Source organism: Lissotriton vulgaris, chromosome 12 (assembly GCF_964263255.1).
Source record: "Lissotriton vulgaris chromosome 12, aLisVul1.2, whole genome shotgun sequence".
NCBI classification, from domain to species: Eukaryota; Metazoa; Chordata; class Amphibia; order Caudata; family Salamandridae; genus Lissotriton; species Lissotriton vulgaris.
The window spans coordinates 645,069,092-645,096,684 of record NC_141700.1 but is presented as its reverse complement, the minus strand read 5'-3'; the positions used below and the strand labels follow the sequence as shown (position 1 = coordinate 645,096,684).

At 42.1% G+C, this 27,593-nt stretch overlaps 1 protein-coding gene across 1 annotated transcript in view; it reads left to right on the top strand.

The window, feature by feature from the left end:
- Positions 1-27,593, top strand: part of ZC3H18 (zinc finger CCCH-type containing 18) — a 449,445-nt gene that overhangs the window by 375,087 nt on the left and 46,765 nt on the right. The window contains exon 13 of the mRNA XM_086945597.1: positions 3,051-3,188. Within this exon, the coding sequence (XP_086801723.1) occupies positions 3,051-3,188 (138 nt within the window). The remainder of the gene's footprint in view (positions 1-3,050; positions 3,189-27,593) is intronic.

The following is a 27,593-nucleotide window of genomic DNA, read 5'->3' as shown; positions in this document are numbered from 1 at the left end:
GAACGCTGTTCAATGTTTAGAATCCCAGTTGGTAAAGCGTTAATGGAAGGTTTAAAAAGGGTTATTCCTCCAAGATCACCACCTGCTCCAGTGTGGCTTCTTAATGTGGTACTAACCAGGCTCATGGGTCCCTCTTTTGAGTCCTTAAACTCCTGTCTTCCATGCCATTCATGTACAGCTGTTTTTTTGGGACAATTACCTTGCTGAGAAGAGTTAGTGAAATGCAAACACCCACTCTTCAAGAGCCCATCTTTCAAGTATATCTCGACAGAGTAGTCTTAAGACCCTGTCCAAAGTTTTTTTTCTAAAGTTGGCATCTTTTCATCTCAATCAAAGTATTGAGCTGTAAGTGTTCTTTCCAAATCCAGACATGGTAGCGGGAAGAGCACTTCACGGTTTCGATGTTAAGATAGCATTTCTATACTACATTGACATAACCAAATCTTTAGGAAAGCACAACAATCGTTTGTAGCCTTTCCTAACCCGAGGCAGGGTCACGCCATATCCAAAACAGATATTAGTAGATGGTTTGGTTAGAGGTTTTCTAACCTGTTATGCCATAGCAACGTGAACCCTACCAGTTCCCCCAAAGGCACATTCTGCTAGGATGAAGGGTTCCTATGTGACTTTCTTGGGGAACATCCCTATAGCTGACATCTGCAAAGCTGCTACTTGGTTAAACTCACATACGTTCACCAAACACTATTGTGTGGATGTTCTTGTATGCGAACAGGAACACATATAACAATCGTATTGAGAACTTTATTTCAGACATATGCAACACCCAGTGACTAGCCACTGTGTGGTGAGAACTGCTAGCAAGCTTATGCATAGCTTGTGTATCTACAACCCCACATGCTATACATGGATTGTTACTTTCATTGTAAGAATCTATTACTTCCATGTAGTGCTGTAGATGCACATGCATCCACCCAGCTCCCCGGACGTTATTGATTGTTCCAAATATTTAGATTATTCATATATTCAATTAAGTTACATTCACAGCGCATAGTCCCTACTAAAGGCTATTTCTGGCTCCACTATATCTGCACCTGGTATGTTCAAAACAGTTTGAATGTGGAGCCGATGACCATGCGCATTACCTAGAAGAGGAGTCCTCACTGTATCTCGGAACTCAAAAGACTTCTTCGAAGAAAAACAAGTTAATGTCAGTCAGTCTTGACCCTGCGCCCAATGGGAACTGTCCAGCCCGAACTGCCTGGCCAGGTCCACCTTGGACTGGAAACAAGCATCCTAGGACCGGTTTCGGGGTTTCACCCTCTTCAGCCAGGATAGCTTGATTCCAGTGGCATGGAGAGCACGGGACTCACGTCTGAGCATACCCGTCTCACTCCGGGTGACAAATGCAAAAAGAACTATTGAAGGACAGAATGCAGAACAATGTCATACATTCACCCCAGTACAGAGATTTGTGCCTCAATCCATCGTTTTTTTCTCACCATGCCATTCCAGATTGGACCCAGCCATATGCAAATCAGTCTTGACCCTGCGCCCAATGGGAACTGTCCAGCCCGAACTGCCTGGCCAGGTCCACCTTGGACTGGAAACAAGCATCCTAGGACCGGTTTCGGGGTTTCACCCTCTTCAGCCAGGATAGCTTGATTCCAGTGGCATGGAGAGCACGGGACTCACGTCTGAGCATACCCGTCTCACTCCGGGTGACAAATGCAAAAAGAACTATTGAAGGACAGAATGCAGAACAATGTCATACATTCACCCCAGTACAGAGATTTGTGCCTCAATCCATCGTTTTTTTCTCACCATGCCATTCCAGATTGGACCCAGCCATATGCAAATCAGTCTTGACCCTGCGCCCAATGGGAACAGTCCAGCCCGAACTGCCATGCCAGGTCCTCCCTGGACTGGAAACCAGCATCCTAGTACAGGTTTCGAAGTTTCCCCCCTCTTCAGCCAGGATAGCTTGATTCCAGAAGAAAACCAAGTTGATGTCCGAGCCCAACATTAGATGGCAGGAGTATGTAGACCATGTGAATCTATAGCGCTACTTGCAAGGAATAGATGCTTACAAGGTAAGTAACATAATCCTTCTGGCTGATACTCTATTTAACCACAGATTCTTCCCTACTTCAAATTTTGTTGAGTGTGCTTTCATAATTGATACGAAGGTCCAAATATTTGGCAGACTGTCATCTCTAATCTGTCACAGGCGAGCCACATTTTGAGAGCGCAGAATAGTTAGAAGTAAACTGACACAGGCACGCAGAGGTGGCTTATATATGTGGCTATACAACTTTTGTGAATGTGGTGCAAGTCTCTTGGGGATATTATGAGCAGGAGGCATCTGTGATTCTTACATGTGTGAACAGAGATAAAAAAAAAGATAACTCAATTTTTTATGTTTGTTTGTTCTAGCATTTTCTGTGAGTGGCTTTTGTGACGAAGATGCACGCACAGTGAAGTAGAGGTTTTTTTTTTGTCCACTCTAAAAGATTAAATTGACATATCCATGTAGCTAAGGGACATAAAACAGTCTTGCTCATGTTTGCTGTTAAAAACCAAAGATGATTGTTAAGATTGTGGAACGTGCAGAGTTGTGGGCGCACGCAATGCTCCTTGTGCTCAAGTAAAGAAAAACACTAGGCACAGTTTATTTCTACAGTTTCATATTCAAGCTACAGAGCCAAAAGTGTAGAAGGACCATGAAGCACTGAAAGGCGAATACGACTGTGATGTATTTAACCTTGTAATAAAAAGATGAGTTTTTAACCAATTTTTGTTAACGTTCTGACATTTTGAATACTGTGCTCCTTCACTTGCTTTTTTGGTCCCTTATTTGTCTTTTATAGATTAGACAAGTACTTATAAACTGCCTAGGTTGTTATTTTCTCAAATTGTTTTCCCTGACCTAGGAGTCTATTCATCTACTGTCATGGGGTCCTTGTTTTTTACGAGACACATTGCATTCATTAACAGTGGTCAGTTGAATAGCTGTGCACCTTTGCATTATTCCAGGAGAAATGCATATTTCAGTTTGACCCCAGTATTTATCAAATTTGTTTTGCTTTTAGGCGGACGGTCAGTGGCAGCCTGAGTGGTAGTGTTAGCAGCTACAGTGGCTCCAGTTCCCGCTCACGATCTCGTTCTGGCTCAAGGTCTCGCTCCCATTCATCAGTAACACCATCTCCAGCAGGGTCCAGGAAGTCTCGGTAAGCAATCCTTTCTGCTTTCTTTTCAACCAGTATCTTTCTAGCAAATGGGCACACCAGAGGTTCATGATCAATGGTTCCAAACTAAGAGATGAATGAAGATGGGAAATGTAGCGCCAAATTATCCACCTCGCTGATTTAGGGGGTGTCCTTCCATTCTTAGGTTTTATAAGTGGGGCAGCCGGTAATGACTGCATTTACCAAACAGCACTGAGTAAGGTAATCCGGTGCCACGTTTATTAGTTCCCCATTGACTGCTCTTTAGTTTATACAAAAACAAAAATAACTGAAATTGATTAATAGAAACGAGAAGCGAACCAACCACTAGCTTTCAATTATTTTAATAATGGCCCCATCTCTGTAAATTGCATCACAGAAATATCCACTGAATGCTGGTGCTATGATGCTGAAGAAATAATTATGATACTAATTCTGACACATTGTTGAATGATGGTACATCTTTCATTAATTCATGCAAATTATTCCACAGGCATTTTGCCATGTTGAGAATCATGTATTAATGATATATGGCAATGCATCAAAATTCAGTATGATAAATTATTAAACAAATGCCTTTTTATATGACATTGTGCTTTGATATATAGAAGCTCTGCGACACATACACACACACATATATATATGTATATGTAGAAGCTACCTTTATAACGCTGATATGTCTCTGCCAGCATTCTTGCCATTCCAGTGTTTTCATCACATACTGGAGTCTTAAAGTTCCTGAGGGGATATGCTTAGGTTGTTCTCATCAGTGTCCGACCCAACACTGGTGTGACATGCTCGGTATGAGGTTGGTAGATGAAGTTATATATAAAGTATCATCTATAGTCCTGTTGGATATTTTTGAATTGGAGTTAAGGCTTGGCTTACGAGTTTGATAGTCAGATCAAGGAAAAGGTACCCGTACCTATGTACTGTTTGCTTGAATGGCCCTTATAAATTAATGGACCTGTTTAGAGACAGTTTGATCTTGTTAGCTATATGATGTGACAACATTTTCAGTATTGATAGTAATGTACACCTCGATATCTTGCATCTGAATTGTTTTGAACGTTAATGAGTTTTGTGGGATGCATGTGGTACTTTAAGTGCTCTATAATGACCAACTCTATAGCTGTGTTCAAGATGTTTTGTACAAATTGAAGCCAAGAATTTGATGTCTGTCGACGTGACCTGTCTTCCAATTGTCTTATGCGAGATGGATGTTGAAATAACCGCCTGTCACTGCTAAGACAAAGGCAGCCTATTAGAATTATCCAAACTTAACATTTAGGAAATCTTCAAAATGGGACAAATAATGCTGCAAAAGCAGCGCAATTACACATAAATGATGTTGCTTTAAATCTATTATGGAAAAAACTTCAGGAAAAGAATATACCAGTGGCTTTATTGAAGCTGATTCGTCTCCTATACAGTAACACATGGGTAAGGGTGAGGATGGGGGATGGACAAACGTTATCAAAGGAGATCCCAGCAACTGAAGGACTAAAACAAGGATGTGTTTTAGCTCCTCTCCTTTTTAATTTGTTTCTTGCTGATTTAACTGGAATACTTGATGAAACAAACGCCCACCCTCCGAAAATAGGTGATAAGCACATTACTAATTTATTGTATGCAGACGATGTTATCCTTCTAAGCCACACTAGAGTTGGACTACAATGCCTAATCAGTCGAACGCAAAAGTATGCAAAGGAAAACGGGATGGTGATAAACGAAGCGAAAACCAAGATTATGGTAGTCACTAAGAAAAACAAGATAAAATATAAAACCAAATGGTACATGGACAAGACCCAACTAGAACAAGTAAAGGTATATAAATATTTGGGGGTGTTATTTGATGAAAAGGGTAATTACCTGTTTCATAAAAAGGATATACAACGAAAGGCGAATGCATTAACTGCAGCATTTAGAACTGTACAGAAGTCATTCAGTAACCTCACATATGGTCCACTCCTGAGCATTATAGGGGCAAGACTCCTCCCACGTACGGTATTGAAGCACTAATGGGAAAGGATACGGAAATAATAAATAAGGCCCTAACAAGAACATATAGGGTACTTTTTCAACTCCCTGGGAATGCGTCATCCGCACAAATTAGGTTGGAGTTTGGATTAACCAACCAACAATATGCGATGCAAGGGCAATTTATCAAGATCTGGAAGCGTATAAAAAATGACCATGAAAATTAGATATCACAGCTACTATGGAAGGAAATAAATAATATTAGAACATTGGAATGTTGGGAGCTCCATTGAAAACAATGGAGTGCTCCGGGCTTATAATGGCTGGTATAAGCCTGGAGCTTCAACATTCCAATGTTTCTTTGTTCACTGCTCTGGCTGTGAACAAGGGCTTCAGGGAGCCTGAGGGGATTCCAATCCCCTCACGCTCCCAAAAGGCTTTGTTTTTTTTGTTAGAACATTCTGTCCTCTAATGGCAGAATGTTCTAATAGCCTTATAGCCCTTCGTAGATGGGCTATGCCGCTATTAAAGCCCCTCTCCCTTGTTAAAGGCCCTCGCCTTCGGCTCGGGGCCTTTAACGCTGGAGAGGGCCTTTAATAGCCGGTATAGCCCTCTACGGCGGGCTATAAGGCTATAACGTAAACTTAGCAGCATGGATCTACCTCAAGGAAGTAATAGATGACTTTGCAGTTACTTATATCTGGGAGAACAATATAACCAATGCATCGTTCAAAAAAATCATTAAGAAAACTGCAAACCAATTATCTATTGTAAGTGATAAAGCCATCCTCATAGAGAGAAAACACGCCTGGTCAGTAATAAATGGCTACAAAAAAAAGGGAATACAACAATACTTGGAAATACCCTGGACTGAGAAAAATAAACAGGTGCTTCTTAAAGCGAGATTTGGAATGCTGCCGGGACTTTGTCATCTTTCCCCGTGCAAAAATACTGAAGAACAAACAACGTGTAGATTGTGTAACAAAGGTGAGGAGATTATTCTTCAACCAATTATGCATTTGTTCCGAACTCTTAAATGAGAGAAGAACATTAATTAAATTACCGCTTAGGGTACGTTGAATAAGGACATGTAGGCAGGCCCTGATACGGTGTCTACAGTCAAATGATAGAAGTTTAAATGCTACCTTCGTAAGATTTCTATTGACAGTGAAAAAGAAATTAGGAGAACAAATATTTTTTTTTTTTTTAAAGTAATTTTTTATGCAACCAAATGAATTTTACGGTCCCTTGGCATTTTAATTGTTTTTAAATTAATATAGCAATTTATTTGTTTCTTTTTTATATCGCATGTGTAATATTGTAAGATTTTAAATAATCAAACAATAGAATGTACTTACTTACTGATGTTGCTTTAGTTTAAAAATTCAAACTGTAAGGCAATGGAAATATTTTTTTCTCAGTTTACACTTCTAGTTCTCATTCTTTTGCATAAGATAGTAGCTGCTGTAGGACTGGATCATTTAACCATTATACCCCGTTTATGGAATTTGTCCTACAGTTTCTTATTTGTCTTTTCTGTAGTGTGAACTTTTGGGTGTAAATAAGGTTTACCATTAGTGCTTGTCGTCAATCTCCAATGGTTTCATAAAGCCTAGTTTCAGCATGATCAATTACTGTGCATATGCCTCTCATTCAGGTATTTCGTTGTGTGCAAATGTATGTCATCAGTATTAGTTTTGAATTGTCCAGAACTTACCTCAGTACCCACATTATTGTTTAGTATTCCATTGGAATTAGGCCCTCTGGTTACCATGATCTGTTTTAATCCAATTTTTTAGTTCATATGTCCTACATTACAAAATCTAATATGCATACAGAAATAGCTGGATATTAAACAAAATAGGCCGAAACCTCTAGTCTGCTAATGCTCTGGTTAACTGCAGTTAACTATCTGTCCACTGCATCCTCTTGTTTCTTACAAATTTTCTTCCAAGGACTTGCATGCTGACCTACTTGAAAGAGATGGAATAGATGGTCCCTATTAGCAACCAATTTAGTGGAAATATGGAGGTGGCACAGTAGCCAAGCTTCTCAGCACACAGTTGTGTGAGAAAGCACAGAGCAGCGCCCTGCTGCCGTTTGGCTAGGTGTGCCGTATCACATTCCTCATACATGCGCATGCATGTATACATAGAGCTAGGAAGATCAACACTGAGTCGCAGTGTGAACAGAAAGGCCGGTAGGCCAAAAGTTCATGCAAGCAGAGTAAGAGATGTGCAACACTGTTGCCAACCTCTGTTATCAAAGCTGGAAATCGTGCCAGGTTCTTGCTGCAAGCACAGTGCCATTCAGTACATACAACCCATAAGGTCTCAATGAGTTGTATTGGTGAGGGATGAGTGAGGGCAAGTGTAAAATAATCAATCATCTGACTTTTGGGAGAGGTGGTGTGTATCGAAATCTATCTTTTTTTGTAATGCGATCTATCATTTGCTGCATTTCCACTAGAACATTTTGGATTTTGGACCCTGGATGGTTGGTATCTGAATCTTTGGACAACGAGCAACTGCTAACCCATTTCCTGCTGTATATGCCTTTTCATAAATCGGGAAATTGTGTTTTCGCTGCTCCATTGATATTTGGCGTCTCTGTTAGCTGTAAATTGCACGCAAATACCCCTTGTTACTCAAATGTCAAATTCCAAATGTGACACCATTAGAGGAGCCTTTTCCTTTCACATGTGGAGCAAATTATGTACGATGCGCTTAAAACAGCCATTCAAAGCTCCAGGATAGGCCTCAGTGTTAGAAGTAAATCTAAACCTGTCCTTGCATTCAAATACCACTTTTAAAATTCTAAGTTAGATGTACTTCTGATTTGAAAACGTTATGCACTGCTGCCTATGACATAAACCTGAAGTATGCCCACTTATATGTGTTGTAAGGGAGTATGTGTACGCTTTTAAAGACATGCAGTTTCTAAAAAAAATCTTTTATTCTTTTTCTTGTTTTTTTTTTCTTTTACGAACTTCAGTTAGAATAGTGGTATAAAAAACGTTTACGGCCTATAGTTGGCCAAATAGGAATAACAAGTCAACATGGATATTTATTTTATAGGCTGCACAGGTGCCTTTTTAAAAGTTGTCAATCTTTGTATTTATACGTTCTCAAGTATTAGTTCAGTCATAGATTCACATGTTTGAATCATTATCCGCTATCATACTGGGAATCCCAGGTAACTTTAAATAGCATTAAATTGTGCTAAAATGGATATAGGGGCAAAATCAATGTTTTGCGTATTAACACATTAACCTAATTTGAAGCAACCCAAACTTCAGCCAATGATGAGGAAGTACTGAGGTCTTTACTCCTCCCATGGAAGTCACCTTAGCTCTAGTTCTACTCCTTGTTCTGTGTTAGGGAGTCCCTGTGAAGTACTCTGCTTTGGCGTATGGTCCGCCTTATTCTGGATACACTGTAATCTCTTTGTCGTCCTTTGATTTCAGCCTGCCCTAACTTTAGCTTTCATCAAACTGTTAGTTGTTTTTATGGGGTTTTCTGTAATTTCTCTCCTCATTATAGGCCCAGGTGGGACTGCTGCCTGTCACCAGCTCACACTTTGGCTGAGAAAGAAAATAGCTATCCTTCCAAGTCTTACTCAGTTTACGAACAAAAGATCTATGCTGACAGTCTACAGGTTCAGTTTATTTATTGTCTCTACTCCACAACAAAGCGTCTCGCCATGACATTTGTAAGTCTTTCTCTTCTAAGGCGCTTCAGGAACAACAAAGGAGGTTGGTTCTGTATTTACTGGAAAAGAGGGGATTTCCCCCTTCTAAAGTGCATGCCCCCTCATCAGTGGAGTGGTGTGGCTCACTGGTTAGAGGCAGCAGACCCGGAAGCAGAGGACGGCCCGGGACCAGGGTTCAATCCCTGACGCGGCAGGGTCGTGAACCAGGGTCAACAGACTCGATATTTCTCGCCTCGGTGCCTACTCTAACCAGGGATCACACTCGGCAACTCTGGGCATTAGCTTGCCTCATCTCCACAACGGCCCCCCACAAACGCCGGGGATGCCTGGTTTCACCTTGGAGATACCCAGGAGGGAACATCTCACAGGGAAAGCCAGGACAGGTTCCCCAGCGGTCTATAGCGCCAGGATGCCTCCGGTTAGCAGAGCGCTTTACAAGACACACACATTTACATTTACATTTGCATCTAGGCAAGATTTCGTTGAAAGTGCCCCAAAAAGCATTTCCTCAAAGGTGAAACCAAAAAGGTAGCATGTAGTGCATTCCCAATTATAATTTACCTTTGTTCGCCTGCAGCCACACCCTCCAATCAAAAGACAAAGTATTCCACAGAAAAGCGATATAAATAAAGCAAAAAGTAACCTGCCCAAAAGTTGCATTAAAATTCAGTGCTGATGAAGTCCTGCCAGAAGTTCGTCGACAACTAATGCTCTAGCGTCAATGAGGGAGGTCCTCTTGTTGACTACCACTATCCTGTTGACGGATACCTCACCAGCAAAGTCATCTGGCAGTATCCTTTCATTGACAGCCAAGAAGATTCAGTGGACTACAGTACAGTTGACAACAGTCTGCGATCCCTGTGGTGACCATTCACTCCTCATCAACAGCAATCTCAGTTCAACTAATGTTGACGGCAGTGAGTACGGATGCAGCCACCTCATCGGAAGACGACTACCTCAATGCCAGCCCTGACAACAGCCGAATTTCCTTTTCCGATTTTGGCTTTCCTACATTCGCCATCAAAAATTTCAAAGTACTTTCTGAACCCTGAATTGAAAGCTGAGGTCCGTGACCACTAGCAAGTGTATGACACTGTCTTTCGAACTGCACTATTAGATGTGTGTGTAGTAGTTGAATAAGAGGAGGAGCATTATAAAGTGTAAGAATACCAACATGAGTACCAATATCAGCCTCAGGCGTTTCTCAGGTTAGGACCTTCAAAGAGGTTATGACCAACTTTGCAAACCTTAATTGTTTTGACCGAGACTAATATCATTAAAGAATGAGGCTCATCAAGGGCGATTGTCTGGAATGCAGGCAAATTCTGAGCAGTGGCATTAAAAAAATCAGGGTAAATGGTCAAAAATCAGTACAGAAATTTAGGACAAAATGTCAATGTTACAAACTCATCTGAGGTCAAGCAAGGACATGAAAGTAAGTAGATATTTCACACAAATCAAGTCAAAATAGGTTTGTTCTTTGGTTTGTATAATACATAGCCGTTTTAGGAAAATATTCATATGTAACATTTGATGCATATTTAAGATGAAAAAACAAGTAAACAATATACACACTAATCAAAATTTGATAGCTGATATAAGGGACAGTTGCCACAGTATTCTGCCTTCTTACCATGAATGATAGTTGTATGTGAGGAATAACTGCACTGCTGCTACTCATGAATGATGGTATCAGACGCAAAACAATCAAATCCTTTTTCCACATTGGATATACTGCCCTCTAAAATGGCATCATTCTGCATACCTTAGCCTAAATAAAACTCATAGGAAGTAAGATCATTCTGCAATAATAAACCAGGTGATATTTAAGAATATAACTATGCCTTGGAGAAAAAAAGGTACTCTTCCCCCTGTGGTATAGTCCCTGATTACCGCCAGTTCCTGGCCAGAGGGCGTAGTGCTATTTAGCACCCCTGATAAAGCCCGACTACCTTCGGTTCGAATTAAATTCCAATGCTGCCTTTAGGGGGAACAGAATGCAGATTTTGGTGAGTACTAAAATCTGCATGTCAGAATAAATACTGTACTCTTTTTTTAAATTTTTTTCCCCTGTTGAATTCCACAGGGTTGGCCTGCTAAAATTGAAGGCAGGACTCAGACTTTATCACATCCAGTAATTACTGCCTGCGGTAAACTCTACCCAATTCAGAATTCCAGCCCCTAAGTAAAATGGTCAGAAGCTACAATCCTCATTTAACAGCTTAGTGAGTATTTCCTTAGCATAAGCCATGAATAATGTTCAAAGCTGTAGGCATATTCTGGTACTTAAAAGTGGGGATGGCACTATAACCCTGGGTATGGAGCAGCCAGTGTTTTAAACTTTATTTTGTGAATCAGCGAAGTGTAGTGGGTCACAACGTTCGCGCTACTTTTTTGCACCCGGTGTTTGTCCCGTTCTGCAAAATCAGCTCGAATGGCACCATGCGCAGCGCAAGAGGGCGCTGGTTCTTTCTGCCACTCGATTAAACTTTCTATTCGAGCGGCATCTTCCTCAACGCAAGCGAAAGGTTTCTCAACTCGAGCAGTAGTGGACAACCACCCGCGTTGCGAAATCTCGCCGAAAGGTGGTCGGGAGTTACATTTTGCTCGCTCTTCAACTTAATGTTGGCCAGCGCGAGCAAGGAAAAAAACTCGGCCAGCGTAGTTTTTCAGAACTCCACATGGAGTGCAAAAATCTCCACGAGCGGAATTTCATGCCCAGGCCTAAACAAAATTTTGAGGTATAAGAAAAATTTTAATGTTTGCCCCTAATATCAACAGGGTGGAAAAGCAGGCAATCCAAAAACTAAGATGGAATCCACAAAGCATCATTGAAGAGGCTGACAAACGGAGAACAATGTTCTCCTACTCCACCCTGACTATATAAAAGAGGCACAGAGACAACTCACAGATACCAACTTGCTAGCACCCCCTACTAAACAATTCTTCATTTATTAAAAATCAGATGGATGATACATGCTGGGTTTACTAACATTTGAAGACAACAAAATCTCTTCAACCCCCAATCCTGTGCATGTGGCAAGGACCAGCAAACAGCCCTTACTAGCTACCTGCAAATGTTGGGCTCTAGCAAATGGGTTATCAAAATAACTTCAAACTTCTCAAGTAAAACAAATTGGCCTTACCAGATAGGTCAAGGACAACCAAATTCAAACAAAACTCCACATGAAAGAAGCTATTGCCAACTCAGTATCAATATCGGACACTTGCTTCCCCAAGGATCATCACCAACCACATTCCTCTGGTGGATTTCTATGAACAAAACGTACCTGCAGCATACATTAAGTCTACAAAAAAGGACACGAGAACTTATGGACAGACAAAAATCAAGCAGTTACCAGCACTCAGATTTGGAACAAACATTAAAAGAAGTAGATTCAAACCCTGAATAAAGCTAATAACAGGCATTAATACCAAGAACAAACTGGCGAACCCCACCATCAGGTTTCTCACTAATTTTCATAGTGGACATCATTACATTAAAAAGATGCTCAAAAGACTCTAGAGGGCCTGACCATTAACCCATCAATAAATACAGACTTGCCATCTGTGCCGGAAATGGGGTTTAGGAAAGCAAAAAATCTCAAGCAACTGCTATGTCAGATAGAATTTGTGGACAGAAGAAATTACCCTACTAATTATCAGGAAAAACAACTGTATTCGTCACAAATTGCAGTCCTGTATACAAATTTGGCAAAAAACAACATTCCACACTAGAACAAGCATGAATATCAAACATTGAATTCATTGCAGAAATACCTGCGTCATCTACATTATCCAATGCCCTTGGAATAGGTATACATGGGTAGCACAATCCAATCCATGAGCATTACAGAAAATTTCACAAAACAGACAGGACGAGCACTTTTATCTGATTAAATGAATTTTTTTTATAACTCTCCCTCCCCTTCTTCCCTCCCTCCCCATCCTTCCCAAGAGTTTTTCTTGGCCCTGAGGATTACTGGGTTAACAGCCAATGAAGACCGAAGCTGCCTGTTCGGGACATATCAAAGAAATGTTAGTGTAAAATAAATCCAGACCAAGCCCATGTAGTGCTTTAAAGGCAAAGCAGAGGGACTTACGTTTAATTAGTCTTCCGACTGGAAGCCAATGCTATAATGGCAAGGCATGAAATACTGATCGATATTTTGGGACAGAAAGCAAAAGGCATGCTGCCGCAATTTGGAGAACCTGCAATTTGTTTCAAAATCTTGATTGCATGTTTAAAAAGAGTGCGCTGACTTTCTAGTTACCCTCCACCCTAACTGCTTCAGTCTATGCTTCTCTTTGTGTAGATTTTTATGGGGGTTTCCTTTGTGCCTGACCTCACCTCCTGACTTCCCAGAGTAGATTAACTCCGCCGCATATATATGGATTAGCACCCCCTGGGCACCGTTAGCGCACCTCACTTGAGACTCTGTATCTTTTCGTTCCACACACAGCGATGTCATATGATTGCTAAAGTGCTCAGGACCTTAGCGAGTAAAAGCGAGTAAGAGCAGTAACGGTCTTTTGCAGACGCTCCCTCGAGCCTGGGGGTGTGGCGATATTGCTATTTCAGTTACTGCAAGCAGGTGTTCTGATGACGTTCACTGAGCCGGCCGGGCTTTGAGGTCGACAGAGAGACTGGAAGGAGCTGAGAGAGCGCACCAGACAAAACGCTGAAAAGGGGTTTAAATGGAGACCGCCGTGCAACAACGCTAATGAAGGTAGGATGCAAAAAACCATAGGTTTCGGAGGAATCAGAGGATTTATAATCTTAGTCCATAGGCTATTAAAGCGTTTGATGAAAAGCGGCTGATACAGGCTTGGCAGTCCGACTAGGCAATTAGAGTCTTTCCCCCTTACGTTAGAGCTAGTACTATTATAACCCCCGCCGGTCAGTCTTAAAATGACATGACTGATATACTGATTTACCTCTCTATTCAAATAGTCTGAGTATTCACCAGAGCGGGCTATTTTCTACTCACTTGCCAGTGTGCTCTGTACTGCGGCAACCGGCTCGGGAGTAGCCGGGGAGTCTGACGAAATAGCGACACCCTTCGAGCACGGCAAAATATCCTCTGTCAGATGACTTAGCCCAGTAAATCCAACAAATCCAACAGATGTTAGCAAAACAAATCGCCAAAATACTCCAATACTCCAAAATACATCAGAGAGGCTCCTTGCTTTTCTTTTCAGGTCTTCGGACCTTCGGGTCTTCCTGTCCCTGAGTCCAGTCCTTGAATCGTTCGGGTATGCCCTCCGATAGACTAGGTAGATTTGCTCCGGTTCCGACTGCAAATACAAGCCTTCCAGAACAGTGCTACACCCCCGCAATTACTGCCAGGAACATGGGGCAAACCACAGGCTGAACAAACATTGCGGCATATTCGGTCAGCAAAACCAAAAACTGTGCATATTCAGTTGTCATTTTAGTTGTTAATCAAATGTTCAGCCACCTCCAATTTCAGGCTTCCAGAGCGAGACCATGCGACCGCTCACGCCGGCGCCATCTTGCCTCCCGACCAGAACTAGAAAGTCACATAGGATCATGTTAAAAATTACTATCAAGACGATCCAGGAGGGGGATCGTAATTTAAGGTTTTGTGACCCAAATGAACTTTGGAGACCCTCGATGGAATCAAAAGCAACACAAGCTCAAACTGCACAGAAAATGCCTCAAGTAACTCCGGACACGTCAGGGAGTAAACGAGTGGCCCAAGAAAATCCTGAGGTCCTTCTAAATGATGAAGCAAAAATAATTGCTAAAAATACACTAGCAGCCTTGGATTCTGAGAATGGCGTAAAACAACAAGCAGTGAGCAGTCAGCAAAAAAATAATAGCACTGTCAGAAGACCAGAAACCAGAGGACAGAAGGCACAAGGGTACAAAGAAGTAAAAAATGGAAAAGAGTGCAATGAAGACAATGCCAATGGTAAATCGAAAAACAAAGACAATAAGGAGAAAAGCAAAAGTAAAAATGTAAATAAAAACGCTGAGAAGGAGAACGAAAGCGAGAGGGGGAAACAGAAGAAACAGGAGCAGATTAATGTGCCTCAGCAGTCTTTATACCTCGAAGACAAATCTGATAATCAGGCTGATGAAAAGGCGGAACTTATGGCCAAAAGGCCATGAGGTTACAAACCATCAAAAACCTGAAGGCCGCAGCAAAAACAACTGGTTTGCCTGACAAAACGCAACCAAAGATTTCCAATATATTTGCCCCAGTATTAAAGGAAACCTTGAATGAAGACAATAAAAACGACAACAGTAACAACATTAATAATGGGAAGCAACAAGCAATAATGCCGGATGCAGTTAAGAATAAAAATACCCCCAGACACGAATCAAATGCAAATGGATTAAGTGCAGTTACTGGCTTAGATCTATCTAGCCAAGAATTGGATCATACTTCCTCCGCGGGACAAACCACTATTATTGGCAAAAGGTTACAATCAGAGAATGAAGAAGCCTCAGAGGAATCCAACTCCGACTTTTATGAAACTGGATTGTCCATCTCTAGCGAGATGGTAGAGACTAGCGCAATTAGTGAGGACCAAAAATCGTCTATTGCCACTCTGGAAGTGTCCGATCAGACAGGCACAAAGGACAATAACGAATCCGGTCGAGATTCGATATCAAAAAAGAAAGTGGAAAAAAGAGATCAAAACATGGAAGACTCCACAATCCAATTGATGACGAAACAACTGATCAGGGGAGCTACCCCGATCAAATAAAGAAAAAATCCAAGCATTCACAGAAAAGCTCAACCTCTAAATCTACAGGAGATGCAGAACTCAAACAGTCGAATAATGAGGGGGCCAAAAGTGGCACAACTAAACCTCATAGAGATACTGGTAATCCGGGACTTCCTGTAGAACCTTCGTTGGGCGAGGTCCTGAAATCCATCAAGGATTTTCATTCAGATGTGAAAATTGATAGCCAAAGGAATCACAACGCTATACAACAACTCCAAGGCGCTATCCAAAAAGTCGGTAACACCTGTACCGAGATAGTGGACAGAATGGCTTCGGTTGAAAGCCGCACTGAAAATCTTGAATCAGACGTCATTAAACTCCAAAGCAGGGGCAAGGCCCAGGCTAGTATCATTGAAGACCTAATGATAAAAGTAGAAGATCTTGAGAACTGGGGCAGAAGAAATAACCTCCGCATCCTGGAAATCCCAGAAGGTGCAGAGGGCAGCGATACAAAGGGCTACATAATCAACCTCCTAAAAACTGCCCTGCCTGAACTTCAAACATGGGAACTGGATCGTGAAGTTCAACGTGCTCATCGCTTTCCTCTTACACTCCCCAAACATTCTCATAAAGGAAACCAGTACCCGAGAGCTGTTTTGGTCTGCTTCGGAAACTTTCTCTTACGAGAAGCGATCTATGACCTGGCTCGACCAACGAGTAAAAGAGAATTTCAAGGACACAAGTTTTTTGTTCGCCTGGATTTTGCCCATGCAATGGTGGAATGCCGCTAGAGGATGCGGCAACTCTTTGCCCCGTTTGAACAGATTGGAGCAACTGTCTATCTTCTTAATCCAGCACGGTTAAGAGTAATTTATAAAGGAATATCTAAGAACTTTACAAGCGAGATCCAAGCGGAGGCTTACCTACAGGAACTTTCAGAATCAAGAAAATCAGGGGGGGGGGGAGAATAAGATCAAATAATAACCGATACTCAAAGAGAAAACATATAAATAAATAAAATTATATATAAATAGGTTACTAGAAACAGTACACAATAAGGAAGGGGTCTAGCAGGGGGATAATTGAGACCCCTGTGGGAACAAATGTCATACTAGCTGTGTACTTATAACAATATAATCAGATTATTGGAAATTACAAATGAAAACAATTCTAAAAGCTAGCCATCTGTTCTAGCATGTGCTTACATTTTTTTTTCTAATTCAGGCGACCTACACCTGGGTGCCTTATGACCCAGGAAGCCTTAAGAAATGGGGAGGGGGGGTTAGTGTCGGGGGAGGGTGGATATACAGGCAGGATATTAGGGTAAAAGACTTAGTTTGATTTTTTAATATAGCGGGTCCAGAAGACGAGACCGATCCAATAGGTACTAATGGCTAAATTGAAAATCTTGTCCATCAATATATGTGGGTTGAATGATACAAACAAAAGACAGAGAATCGCAATAGGTTTAAAATCAATTGGTGCAGATATAGTCTGTTTTCAAGAAACCCATGTCGAGGGGTCCCAGACACATTTACTAAAAACACTAGGATATAGGGTTATTACGGCTACAACCCAGCCCAATAAAACTAAAGGGGTAGCTATCCTGGCACGGGGGTGGAATACAGTTCGTAAGATCAATAGCAGATAAAGCTGGCTGATGGGCCATCACCGAATGCTATTACGAAAAGGGGAATAAACTTACGGTTTGTTCTGTATATGGATGTGTCACCGACAATCCAGAGCTATTGAACTTTTTATCTAACGAATTAGTGCATTGGCCTGTCCCGTTGATTGTTTGTGGTGACATCAATTTAAATCTCCCGTCTAAGGGGTCCTCCGTGCATAATTTCAGCTATCATGGGAGGAAACCTAAAACATTTAATGCCCTTAGTGACCTCTGTAGCACTCACGCGATCTCCGACTGTTGGGAGATGAAATTCCCAGCCAATCCTGGGTATACTTTTTTTTCACACCCCCATCTTAAATTTGCCAGACTGGATTATTTTTTTGTGTCAGATGTCATATTATCTCACTGTTGGGTAGCTCGACTACCAAGGGTTTTTTCTGACCATAATCCACTAATTATTACCATAGAAATGGGGGAGCAACCAAGTGTCCTTAGTAACTGGACATTTGAACGGGCTTTACTGACCAACGTTAAATACTGCAATATTATGGAAAATTGGATCCCAGATTTTCTAAATAATAACTTGGAGAGTGCCCCCCTAGAGGTTGTCTGGGATACATTAAAGGCCGGAGTAAGGGGTGAAACCCTTAGATTTTCGATCAAACACAATCATGAAGCTAAACAAGAACTAATTAAACTTCAAAAATAATCTTATTAGTAAAGAGGAAGATTTGATGATTGCTGTCCATGGTGATGCTGATCTGGAAGGAGCAGTAAGAAATGTGACAATTGCAAGAAACGTAATAACAGAAATACTTACCACCAAAGCTATAATAAAAGCTACCCTGAACAGAGAGAAAGTCTGAGCTCAATGAGCAGGTAGGACATCAATTGGCCATCCGCACAAGACAACAGATTAGCGATAACACAATTACTAAAATTAGAGATCCCATTAAAGGCATTACCAGCGAACCCAAAGAGATTAGGGAAGCATTCCATAACTATTGTGTGGATTTATACACTGAGACTGGGAAGAATCAATCTAAAATAGATGCATATTTGGATCTTGGTACAGGGATTCAATTACCTAAAACCGACAAAGAAAAACTTGAGGAAACACCACACTGGATTGAAATTCTACTGTCTATTAATAGCCTACTAACCGGCAAAGCTACGGGCCTAGATGGAATTCCAACAGAATTTTATGCTAAATTTCATAAACAACTAAAAGAAATCCTAACTAAACTGGTAATCCAGGTATTTCAGGGTGGCCAAGCACCTGAATCATGGAATCAGGCCAAAATCATCGTCTTTCCTAAAAAGAATAAAGATCCGACAGAATTAGGGGCTTACCGCCTTATTACCTTGATAAATAATGACGCAAAAATCTATTCTAAACTACTTGCTACCCGACTTGCCCCGGTAATTCATAAAATCATCTCCGTCAGGCAGCATGGATTCGTTCCTGGTAGATCCACCACAGATCACATCCAGAGGGTGATCACACTCTTTGACATAGCGGACGTAACAGGAGACCCTATTGCACTAATTCTTTTATATGCCGAAAAAGCTTTTGATAGGGTCTCCTGGAAATACCTATGGACCGCTATGTCAAGGAGTGGGATCGGGGAGTTATTTATTAATGCGGTTCGCATGATGTACGTTAACCCAAAAACCGTGGTCTTGATAAATAGGGAAAACTCCGCCTCAATTAAAGTAACAAGAGGAACAAGGCAGGGGTGTCCCTGCTCCCCGTTGCTATTCGCCATTTTATTGATCCGTTCATCCACAGACTGGAAAAAAATAGATCTATAATTCCAATAAAGACTCTTAATGGTGAAACCAAGGCCTTAGCTTATGCTGATGACATCGCTATTGTCACAGCCGATCCGAACAAATCTATAGAGGAAATGGAAAAAGAAGCAAATAATTTTGGTGAAATCTTGGGGTATAAACTAAACCAAACTAAAACTCAAATTATAATTAATAGCAAATGTAACTTTATGGATGATAGAGTAACGGATAAGGCAATGTATTTGGGCGTCAATTTTACTGCTAATTTAAATAACTTGGTAAAACTTAACATGGATCCCCTAATCAAACAAACCGAAAAAGGCCTAAAAAAATTACATAATTTACATCTTGCAATCATAGGAAGATGTAATGTAATCAAAATGTTATATCTTCCTAAATTTTTATATTTTTTTCGTACTATTTGCTTGAACTTTGAACCATTATTATTTAAGGAAATTGATAGAATTTTCTCTCGCTTTATATGGAGTTATGGGAAAACCCGTAGAGCTAACAAATGTATTACTCTACCAACAGATAGAGGAGGCCTTGCACTCCCTAACCTAAAAACTTACTGGTGGGCAACGTTTCTTAAATATAGTAGCCTTTTACTAAGGACTAACCATGAGGACACTATAGAGAGATCTGTTCCAACCCCTTAAGAACTTATTCTAGGTAAACTAGCGGGCGCACATTTGTGGCGATTGACCTATGACTGCCATTTTAAGAAAGTGCAGTTCAAAACTTTAAAAGGTATTTATGCTGCCTGGAACCAGGTTCGCAAACATTAAGGGTTAGGTCGGTTTTCGTACTATACGACTTTTATATGTAATCAAAACCTCCCAGAGATTTTCTCAGATTTGTGTATGACACGGTGGATCAGACTTGGTATAGTCCAAGTCGGTTGTCTTTGAGTCAGCCGGTTTCATGTCATTTGAATCCTTAAAAAATAAATATGGCTTAGAACATAGGAACTTTTTTAAATACCTACAGGTGAGGGACTATATCATGAAAAAGGAGGGGGGATGTGTGGCTCTCCAGAAAAATGAGTTATTAGAATCTGTTGTACAGTATAGTAATGTTAAAATCGGGTAATATATAATAATTTAACCATTGGCTTTCCTGATGATATGGATAAAAACATACTTAAATGGCAGAACAAACTTGGAATATCAAGTTTAGCTATCCAGAATTCATTTCAAATGTCTCAATCGCTACTAATGTCCTCGAAGCTATACGCCCAATTTTATAAAACCTTTTTCTCTTTATATCATGCCCCCTATCAACTATCTAAATGGAGTTCTGGAAAAGGGACCTTTTGCCCCAGATGTATGATGCCAGAAGTAGACTTAATACATATGTTCGCTACATGTGAGGCATTATGCACTATTAGACGCGAGATATCTACCTTTCTCTCTGAAATACCGGAGACACAAATAGAAATTACAACAGCAGAAATAATTCTGAGGCTAGACGGCGTGAACCATCCGGATAACATAAAGGGATTTCTCTTTGTCTCTATGGCAGTGTTTCGAATTTGTCTAGCCTCTGCGTGGCTAGACAATGTTCCCCCATCCTTTCAACAATGGCGGGCTCGACTACTCTCGACCTATAGCTTGGAGAATGCAATATATAGCAGGAAGGGATTCAAAAAAAAAAGAAGGGTCTAGAAATTTGGCACCCACTAATGCATTGGATTGAAGGTCTAGGATAGACCGCTTTATTTACTTTACTTTTCTATTGTAATTATTATTTGTCTTGTTTTTCTGGATTTAACTATTTGCTATGTTTAGTTTATTTGATGTTAGTTGATATGGATATTCATATCGTTTAATAAAGCCTGTATCTGGGAGTGGGTGGAGGGGGGGGGTTTGTCACAAAAAAATAAAATGGAAATTTCCTGCAATTTCTGCAATAAAGAATTGTTTAAATAAAGAAAAGAAAAGAAAAAAAAGAAGAAAGAAAAAAAAGAAATTAAAAAAAGAGTGCGCTGCAGTAATCAATCTTTGCTAATATGAGTGCTGAAACTACAGATTTTTGTAGGTGAGAAGGGAAAAAAGGTAATACTTTACTAAGTTTATATCCTAAGAAAACAGTACAAAGTTATAGCGTTCACTTGGTCTTCAATGGAAAGTTTGTCATCAAAATAAACTCCTACGTATTTTACCTTGGTGACTGGGATAGGAAGAACTCCCATTTCCTGCAGCCACCTATTGGGTGTCCAGAAAGATCTGCCCCATCCAAAAAGTAGAACCTCTGTTTTTCTCGAATTAAACTTGACAGTTACTCGACATCCACTTTCCAATTTCATGCGTACAACCATGTAATCTGGAAGCTGTGTCATCGGACTACCAGTAATGCCACGATTTTTGTCTCCTCTGCAAATGACACCACTGTAAAGCCAAGTAACTTTGTTAGAGTGGCAAGAGGAGTAACATAAAGGTTGAAAAGAGTTGGGCTTAGCGAGGAGACCTAAGGTACCCCACACAGAAGAAAGAAAGGGGTAGAACTAAACCCCTCTAGCTACACCAACTGCTCTCTAGCCGAGAGAAAAGATTTTTAGAAGTTTGAGAGCTTTACCTCTGATGCCCAAGGCGAAAAGACGATCAATAAGATCATCATTGTTGACCCAGTGTCAAACGATGCAGAGGGGTCTAACGCAATGAAGGTTGTGTTCCCACCCTTATCCAAAATATGCCTGATCTCCTCCGAGACGGTGATCAAAGCCAACTCGGTACTGTTTGGCTTCTTAAGCCATACTTTGTAACATCAAGGAGATTATTATTCTTAATCAACAGTTACAGTTCGATATTCATTGCTTTCTCTACATTTTTTGCGGGAAAAGGGACCCGAGAAATTGGCCTATAGTTGTTGGGGTCTTTGCTGTCCAGATTAGGTTTCTTCAACATTGGAATAATTGAAGCCCTCTTACATTCTTTAGGGAATTATCAGTCCAAAAACATCTCATTAACCCCTTCCACGCTCATGACGAGCTGGGCTCGTCATGCCGTAGCCTCCTCGCACGCTGATGACGAGCCCAGCTCGTCACGTAAAGTGCGGTTTTAAAAAACTCAGCACAGGAGCGGAATTGCGCTAGCGCGCATGCGGTTAAAGATGCCTCTAAGATGATTAGCCATAACATCAGGCATGAAGTCAAGAAACGTTGGTGGGCAGGGATCCCAGGGGGAACCTGGCCTTATTTGAGATAGAAGGGCCTGAGCGGTGATTTCAGAGAGGGGGATGAAAGTTTCAAAGATGAGAATATTGTTTACTAGAGCGTCCGTGGAGTTTGGCCCCTTCAAATTAGGAGGGGTTGTCCCCGCCACAGGCGTCCCTTCTACTGAGTTAGAAGAGGCAATCGAGACATAAACTGTTTTTACTTTGGTCCGGAAAAGAAACGCTAGAGAATTACAAAATTCTGATAGACTTCGGTGTTTTTGGGTTCAGGAAGCTCGCTCAACTTTTTTACAGTTGCAAAAAGTTATTTAGGGATGTTCAGAGAGGCCTTGATTTTGGTTGTAAAATAACAAGTTTTAGCAGTGGTGACCTTCTTCTTATATTCCTGAATCTACTTTCTATAGGCAGTTTTATACTCCGAGTTGTACTAGGTGCACCAATTCCTCTCAAGCCTATTAGGACCAAGCATGTGTCCTGCCTGAATCCCTATAAGAAAATAGTGCTCTGAGGCTGTAAATAGATTCTAGTAAAGACATATCCTTTTCTTTTCATTTTTTGGGTTGTTTGTACTAATACGACTTTATTACTACCCAAAGAAACCCTTTATAGCAGCCTTGTTATAACAACAGATTAAGAAAAAAGACTATAAAACTCTAAACCCATTACTAGCAGTTTGCATGCAGGGTCTTAATGCTGGTTCCTAGTTCATTGTGCTACATTCGAAGGATTGCAATTTATGAGCTGCAAGTAGTAAAGGATCACTATCAAAAGCAGTAACCCACTTATCTATCTACATAAAGTAAAAATCTGCCAGCTGCATGTTACACGATATGCTTTGAAGGAGATACATTAACTTTCTATACTACTTCATGAATAAAAAGTGACTAGACAAAACACAGATCTCGCCAGCAAGTGCATTAACCACCAGAGTTCTCTTACCATTATTTTTATTCCCTGAGATTTACTAGGCACAAACTGCTATCTGCAGCAGGTTCGTTAACCCATAAGATATTTTAAAATGCATCCTTTGCAAACATTTAAGCCAGAACAGATTTACTGTCCTGTTTCTCCTTGTTTTTTTGTTTTTAAAAAAAACTTTTTATTGTTCATTCCATTATTAGATTTGTACATACAACAATCAACTACAGTCTTCTCCGTTTACAGTAATATACTACAGATATTCGGACACTGTCTACTCCACAAGGTCAATTAGTACTGTTCAGAATTAATTTCCTTAGTAAAACAACCCTCCCCCATCTCCCCCCTCACAATTGTCGGCTCTAGACATAGTAGAAGGTCTCCCCTCTATTTACGGGCTACTCTCAGAGGTCAATGACTCACATGGTGCTTCACAAACATTCCCCCATATTCTCGTCCACTTTTTAGGGCAACCCCGATGGGTGTAAACGGCTTTTTCAGCTACCATCGCTGTGTCCATATCATTTTCCCATTGTGACTGTGTGGGTAGTACCCCAGATCCCCAGTTCCTTGCTATGTTTCGTTTCGCTGTCGCCATCCCCAGCGTAGCCCATGCTTTCAGCCCCATGTTCAGGTCCGTTGGTTGCCATATATTTAAGAGGCAGCATTTGGGGTCTGTCTGGACGTCCAACCCACTCACTTCTGAGATCTGATTTACAACTTGCTCCCAGTACGATTGTATCTTTGGACAGTCCCATAGTATATGAAAGTATGTTCCAATTTGTCCGCAACCCCTTAGGCAAAGTGAATAGAGTGTGTGTCCCAGTTTGTGTATCGTGGTGCGGGGGTAATATGTACGATGCAGCACTTTGAGCTGTATTACTTTTAAGCGAGACAGGATCGCCGCCTCCCTAGCCGATGCCAACGCGTCCATCCAGTCTGAGTCCTCTATACCCCCCAGTTCCACCTCCCATTTGCTACGTAAGACTACCGTAGGATCTGGAAGATAATTTATTAATTTACGATATGTTTGTGATATGGCTTTTTTGTCCAGGTGGTCTGTGAGGAGTCTTATCTTCGAGGGGTGAAGCGTCAGCCAGCTTAGTGCCCGGGGGGATAGCGCTTTGGAGTGCATGCCTGATTTGGATGTATTGGTATAGTTCCGAGTCTGCCAGTCCGTATTTCTGTTGGAGTGCTGTAAACTGGATGATTTCCCCTCTTACCCACATATCGCCAATATTTGTGATACCTATTAGGTCCCATTGTTTGAACCCTTTAGTGTTCGCCAAGGTGCCCAGTCGACGTGTCTCCGAGAGTGGGGTGGCCAATGTAAGCACCCCCTCCCATCCCAGTGCTCTCTGTGCCGTGTGCCAGATTTTGATCGTGTGGGCCGTAGGGCCTGTTAGGGTGTGTCGTCTCTTATTTGTGTAAAGGGCTTTCATCAGGCGATCTACCGGCAAAACGTCCCTGTCTAATCGGTATGCTGGGTCGTCGTGTGGGGCATGAAGCCATTGGTTGATAATCGCTAGCTGTGCAGCCCAGTAGTACAACTTGACGCTTGGCAGAGCTATACCCCTGTCATACCAACTGCGTATCAATTTGGATTGTGCTATGCGAGCTTGTTTCCCGTCCCACAATAAAGTAACGACTTCTGCATTAATGGCCTTAAAATACGAGAGTGGGACCGGGAAAGGGGTATTTTGGAGTGGGTAGAGGAACCTAGGGAGTGCCAGCATTTTAAAAAGTGCTGCCTTCCCAACAGTGTCAGCGGGAGGGACCGCCAGTTTGAAACGTCGGATTTCAGTCTCTGTAGGGGTTTCATCAGGTTTTCTTCCATAAAGATATTATCTTGGGGGGTGAAATATATTCCTAAATATTTAAATCCCCTGGTCACAATTTGCACGGTACAATCTAGGGGAAGTGTTGGCACTGGGCCGTGTAGCAAATAGAGCAGTGATTTTGACCAATTTATAGTGTAGCCTGACTTCTTCCCATACGCTGTGAGGATTTCTAAAAGGGCCTTCAGGGACTCTGTCGGGGATGTCAAATATATCAACACGTCGTCCGCGTAAAGGGAGATGCGGTCTTCCCAGCTAGACTCCCATGTTAGCCCCCGGAGCAATGGTGTTGTGCGTATCCAAGTTGCGAGAGGTTCTAATATTAAGGCAAAGAGGAGCGGAGAGAGCGGGCAACCCTGCCGCATCCCTCTACCCAGTGCAATCTCCCTTGATATATGACTATTTGCGACCACATGTGCTAAGGGTGCTGTATAGAGCAACCGAATCCATCCACAGAATTTGGGGCCAAAACCCATCTTCCGTAATACTGCGAATAGGAATGGCCATTCCACAAGGTCGGACGCCATCGTCTCGTCTAAGGAAAGGATGGCCGTATCGTCTTGGAGCGATGGGGTACGGGCCAAAACCCCATTGAGGCGCCGCAGATTGAGGGAAGTGTTACGGCCAGGCATAAAGCCTGATTGGTCCGGGTGGACCAGTGCCGTAAGATGGGGCTGTAGTCTTAGCGCCAGTGTTTTTGCCAATATCTTTGCTTCTGCGTTTATTAGGAATATTGGTCGGTAAGAAGAGGGTTGCTCCGGAGGTTTACCCGGTTTGTTTATCGTCACAATAGTAGCCAACCTTTGATCCCTGGGTAGTGTCCCTTGTGTTAGGCAGTCCGCGTACATGGCTATCAGATGGGGGGGGGGTTATCTTACTTGCTACCTTTTTATACAGTTCCACCGGTAAACCATTAGGCCCCATTGCCTTGCCCATGTGTAGTGCCGCCAGTGCCTTCCCTACCTCCTGCGCCGATAAGTCGGCTTCAAGTGTTTCCATATCTTCTGTCGATAGTGTGGTCAGTGGTATGTTATCTAAAAATTGCATACATTCCTCTTCTGTTGCTTCTACTCGTGGTGTATATACCTGCTCATAGTAGGTTGCTAACTCTTCTACAATCAACTGGGGATCTGTCGTAAGTGTACCGTCCTCTAGTGTCAGTTGGGCAACCCACCAACCGCCCTCTCCTTCTTTGCAAGCCATGCGAGCATCTTTCCTGTCTTGTCCCCCAGTTTGTATACTTTGAGCATTGTGTCCGAGTGCCTCGCCTTTGCCATATCCTCGGCATAGGCCCTGAATTCCTGAGCTGCTAACGTCAGGGTCTGTGCTGTGGTTTCGTTAGGGTCTATAGTGTGAGCTCTTTCCGCCTGCAGCACTGCCGCTTCTAGGGATTCAATGATCCGCCTTTGTTCCCGCTTATGCCGGGTGATAGTCGAGATGGCTTGCCCCCGAATGACCGATTTGTATGCCTCCCAGAGCGTGCATGGTGAATCTACCGTCGCTGTATTTTCAGTAAAGTAGTGGTCTGTGGTTGTTACTAGGGCCTTGGCAATTTGACGGTTCTGGAGATAGCCGGGATATAGGGGGTAGATTCGCTGTCTTTTTGGGAGCTGTGTAGTGTAGGTAAGCTGTATCGGGGAGTGGTCCGAGATCTCCCTTTCCAAGAGTTCAATCGCTGTGACTTTCTGTGGGGCTATTGCTAATGTCAGTATGTAGTCTATACGGGAGAGACTATTATGTGCCCCAGAATAGGTGAATTGCTGTTTCGTGGGGTGTTTGAGTCTCCACATGTCGGTTAGTCCCATGGCCTCCAGAAAGTTCCTGAGGGCTTGACTGGATCTATTGTCCTTTCTGGGTGGGCTATGGTCAATGGCTGTGTCGCATACTGCGTTGAGATCCCCCCCTAAGATCAGTTCGCCTTCGGGTAAGTCTAGTATGAGTTTCCCAAGATCCTGTAGAGCTGCCTGGTGAAGCGTCAGGGGGGGATATATACCGAGATCATATTGTAGATGCGCCCCTCCCGTAAGTGCGGCGAATCTCCCATTGTCATCCGCCCATGTTTTTGTGACCACCAGCGGAGAGCTTTTATGAATTAGGACACCAACCCCCCGGGATCCGGAGGAGAATTCCGCATGCGCAGCCATTTTGAACCCCCATCGGTTTAGTGCCTTACATGCCAACCCCGTCAGATGCGTTTCCTGAAGTAATACCACCGTGGGGGGGCCTTTCTCTTTAGATATTGCAGAACTAGACCCTGTTTAATTTTGTGTCCCAAACTGTTCACGTTCCATGATATGACTGTCAAGGGAGGGGTAATCATTTGTGGTGTCTGGGAGTCATTTCCCGGTATTTTGCTTCTTAGCATAGCGTTTGTGAGGTGGATTGTGTCTTACGGTTTCTTTGTTCGTCACCTGTGGTGTAAGGGGCCTCTGCCTGTACGGAAGCCCGACAGTATCAGTAAACCTTTCCCCTGTTCGCGCACCCAGTGCCCGTGTCCATGTTAGTATCGGTCTGAGGAGAGACTGTGTAACTTTAACCTGTAAACAAAATCGCACAAACTTTGTATTACTTAAAACCCCAGCCCCCCACCCTGCCTCCCTGCCCGGCAGATCCAAAAGCGTCCACCTTCCCAACTGAGCAGAGCGCTTATATTCCCCCGTA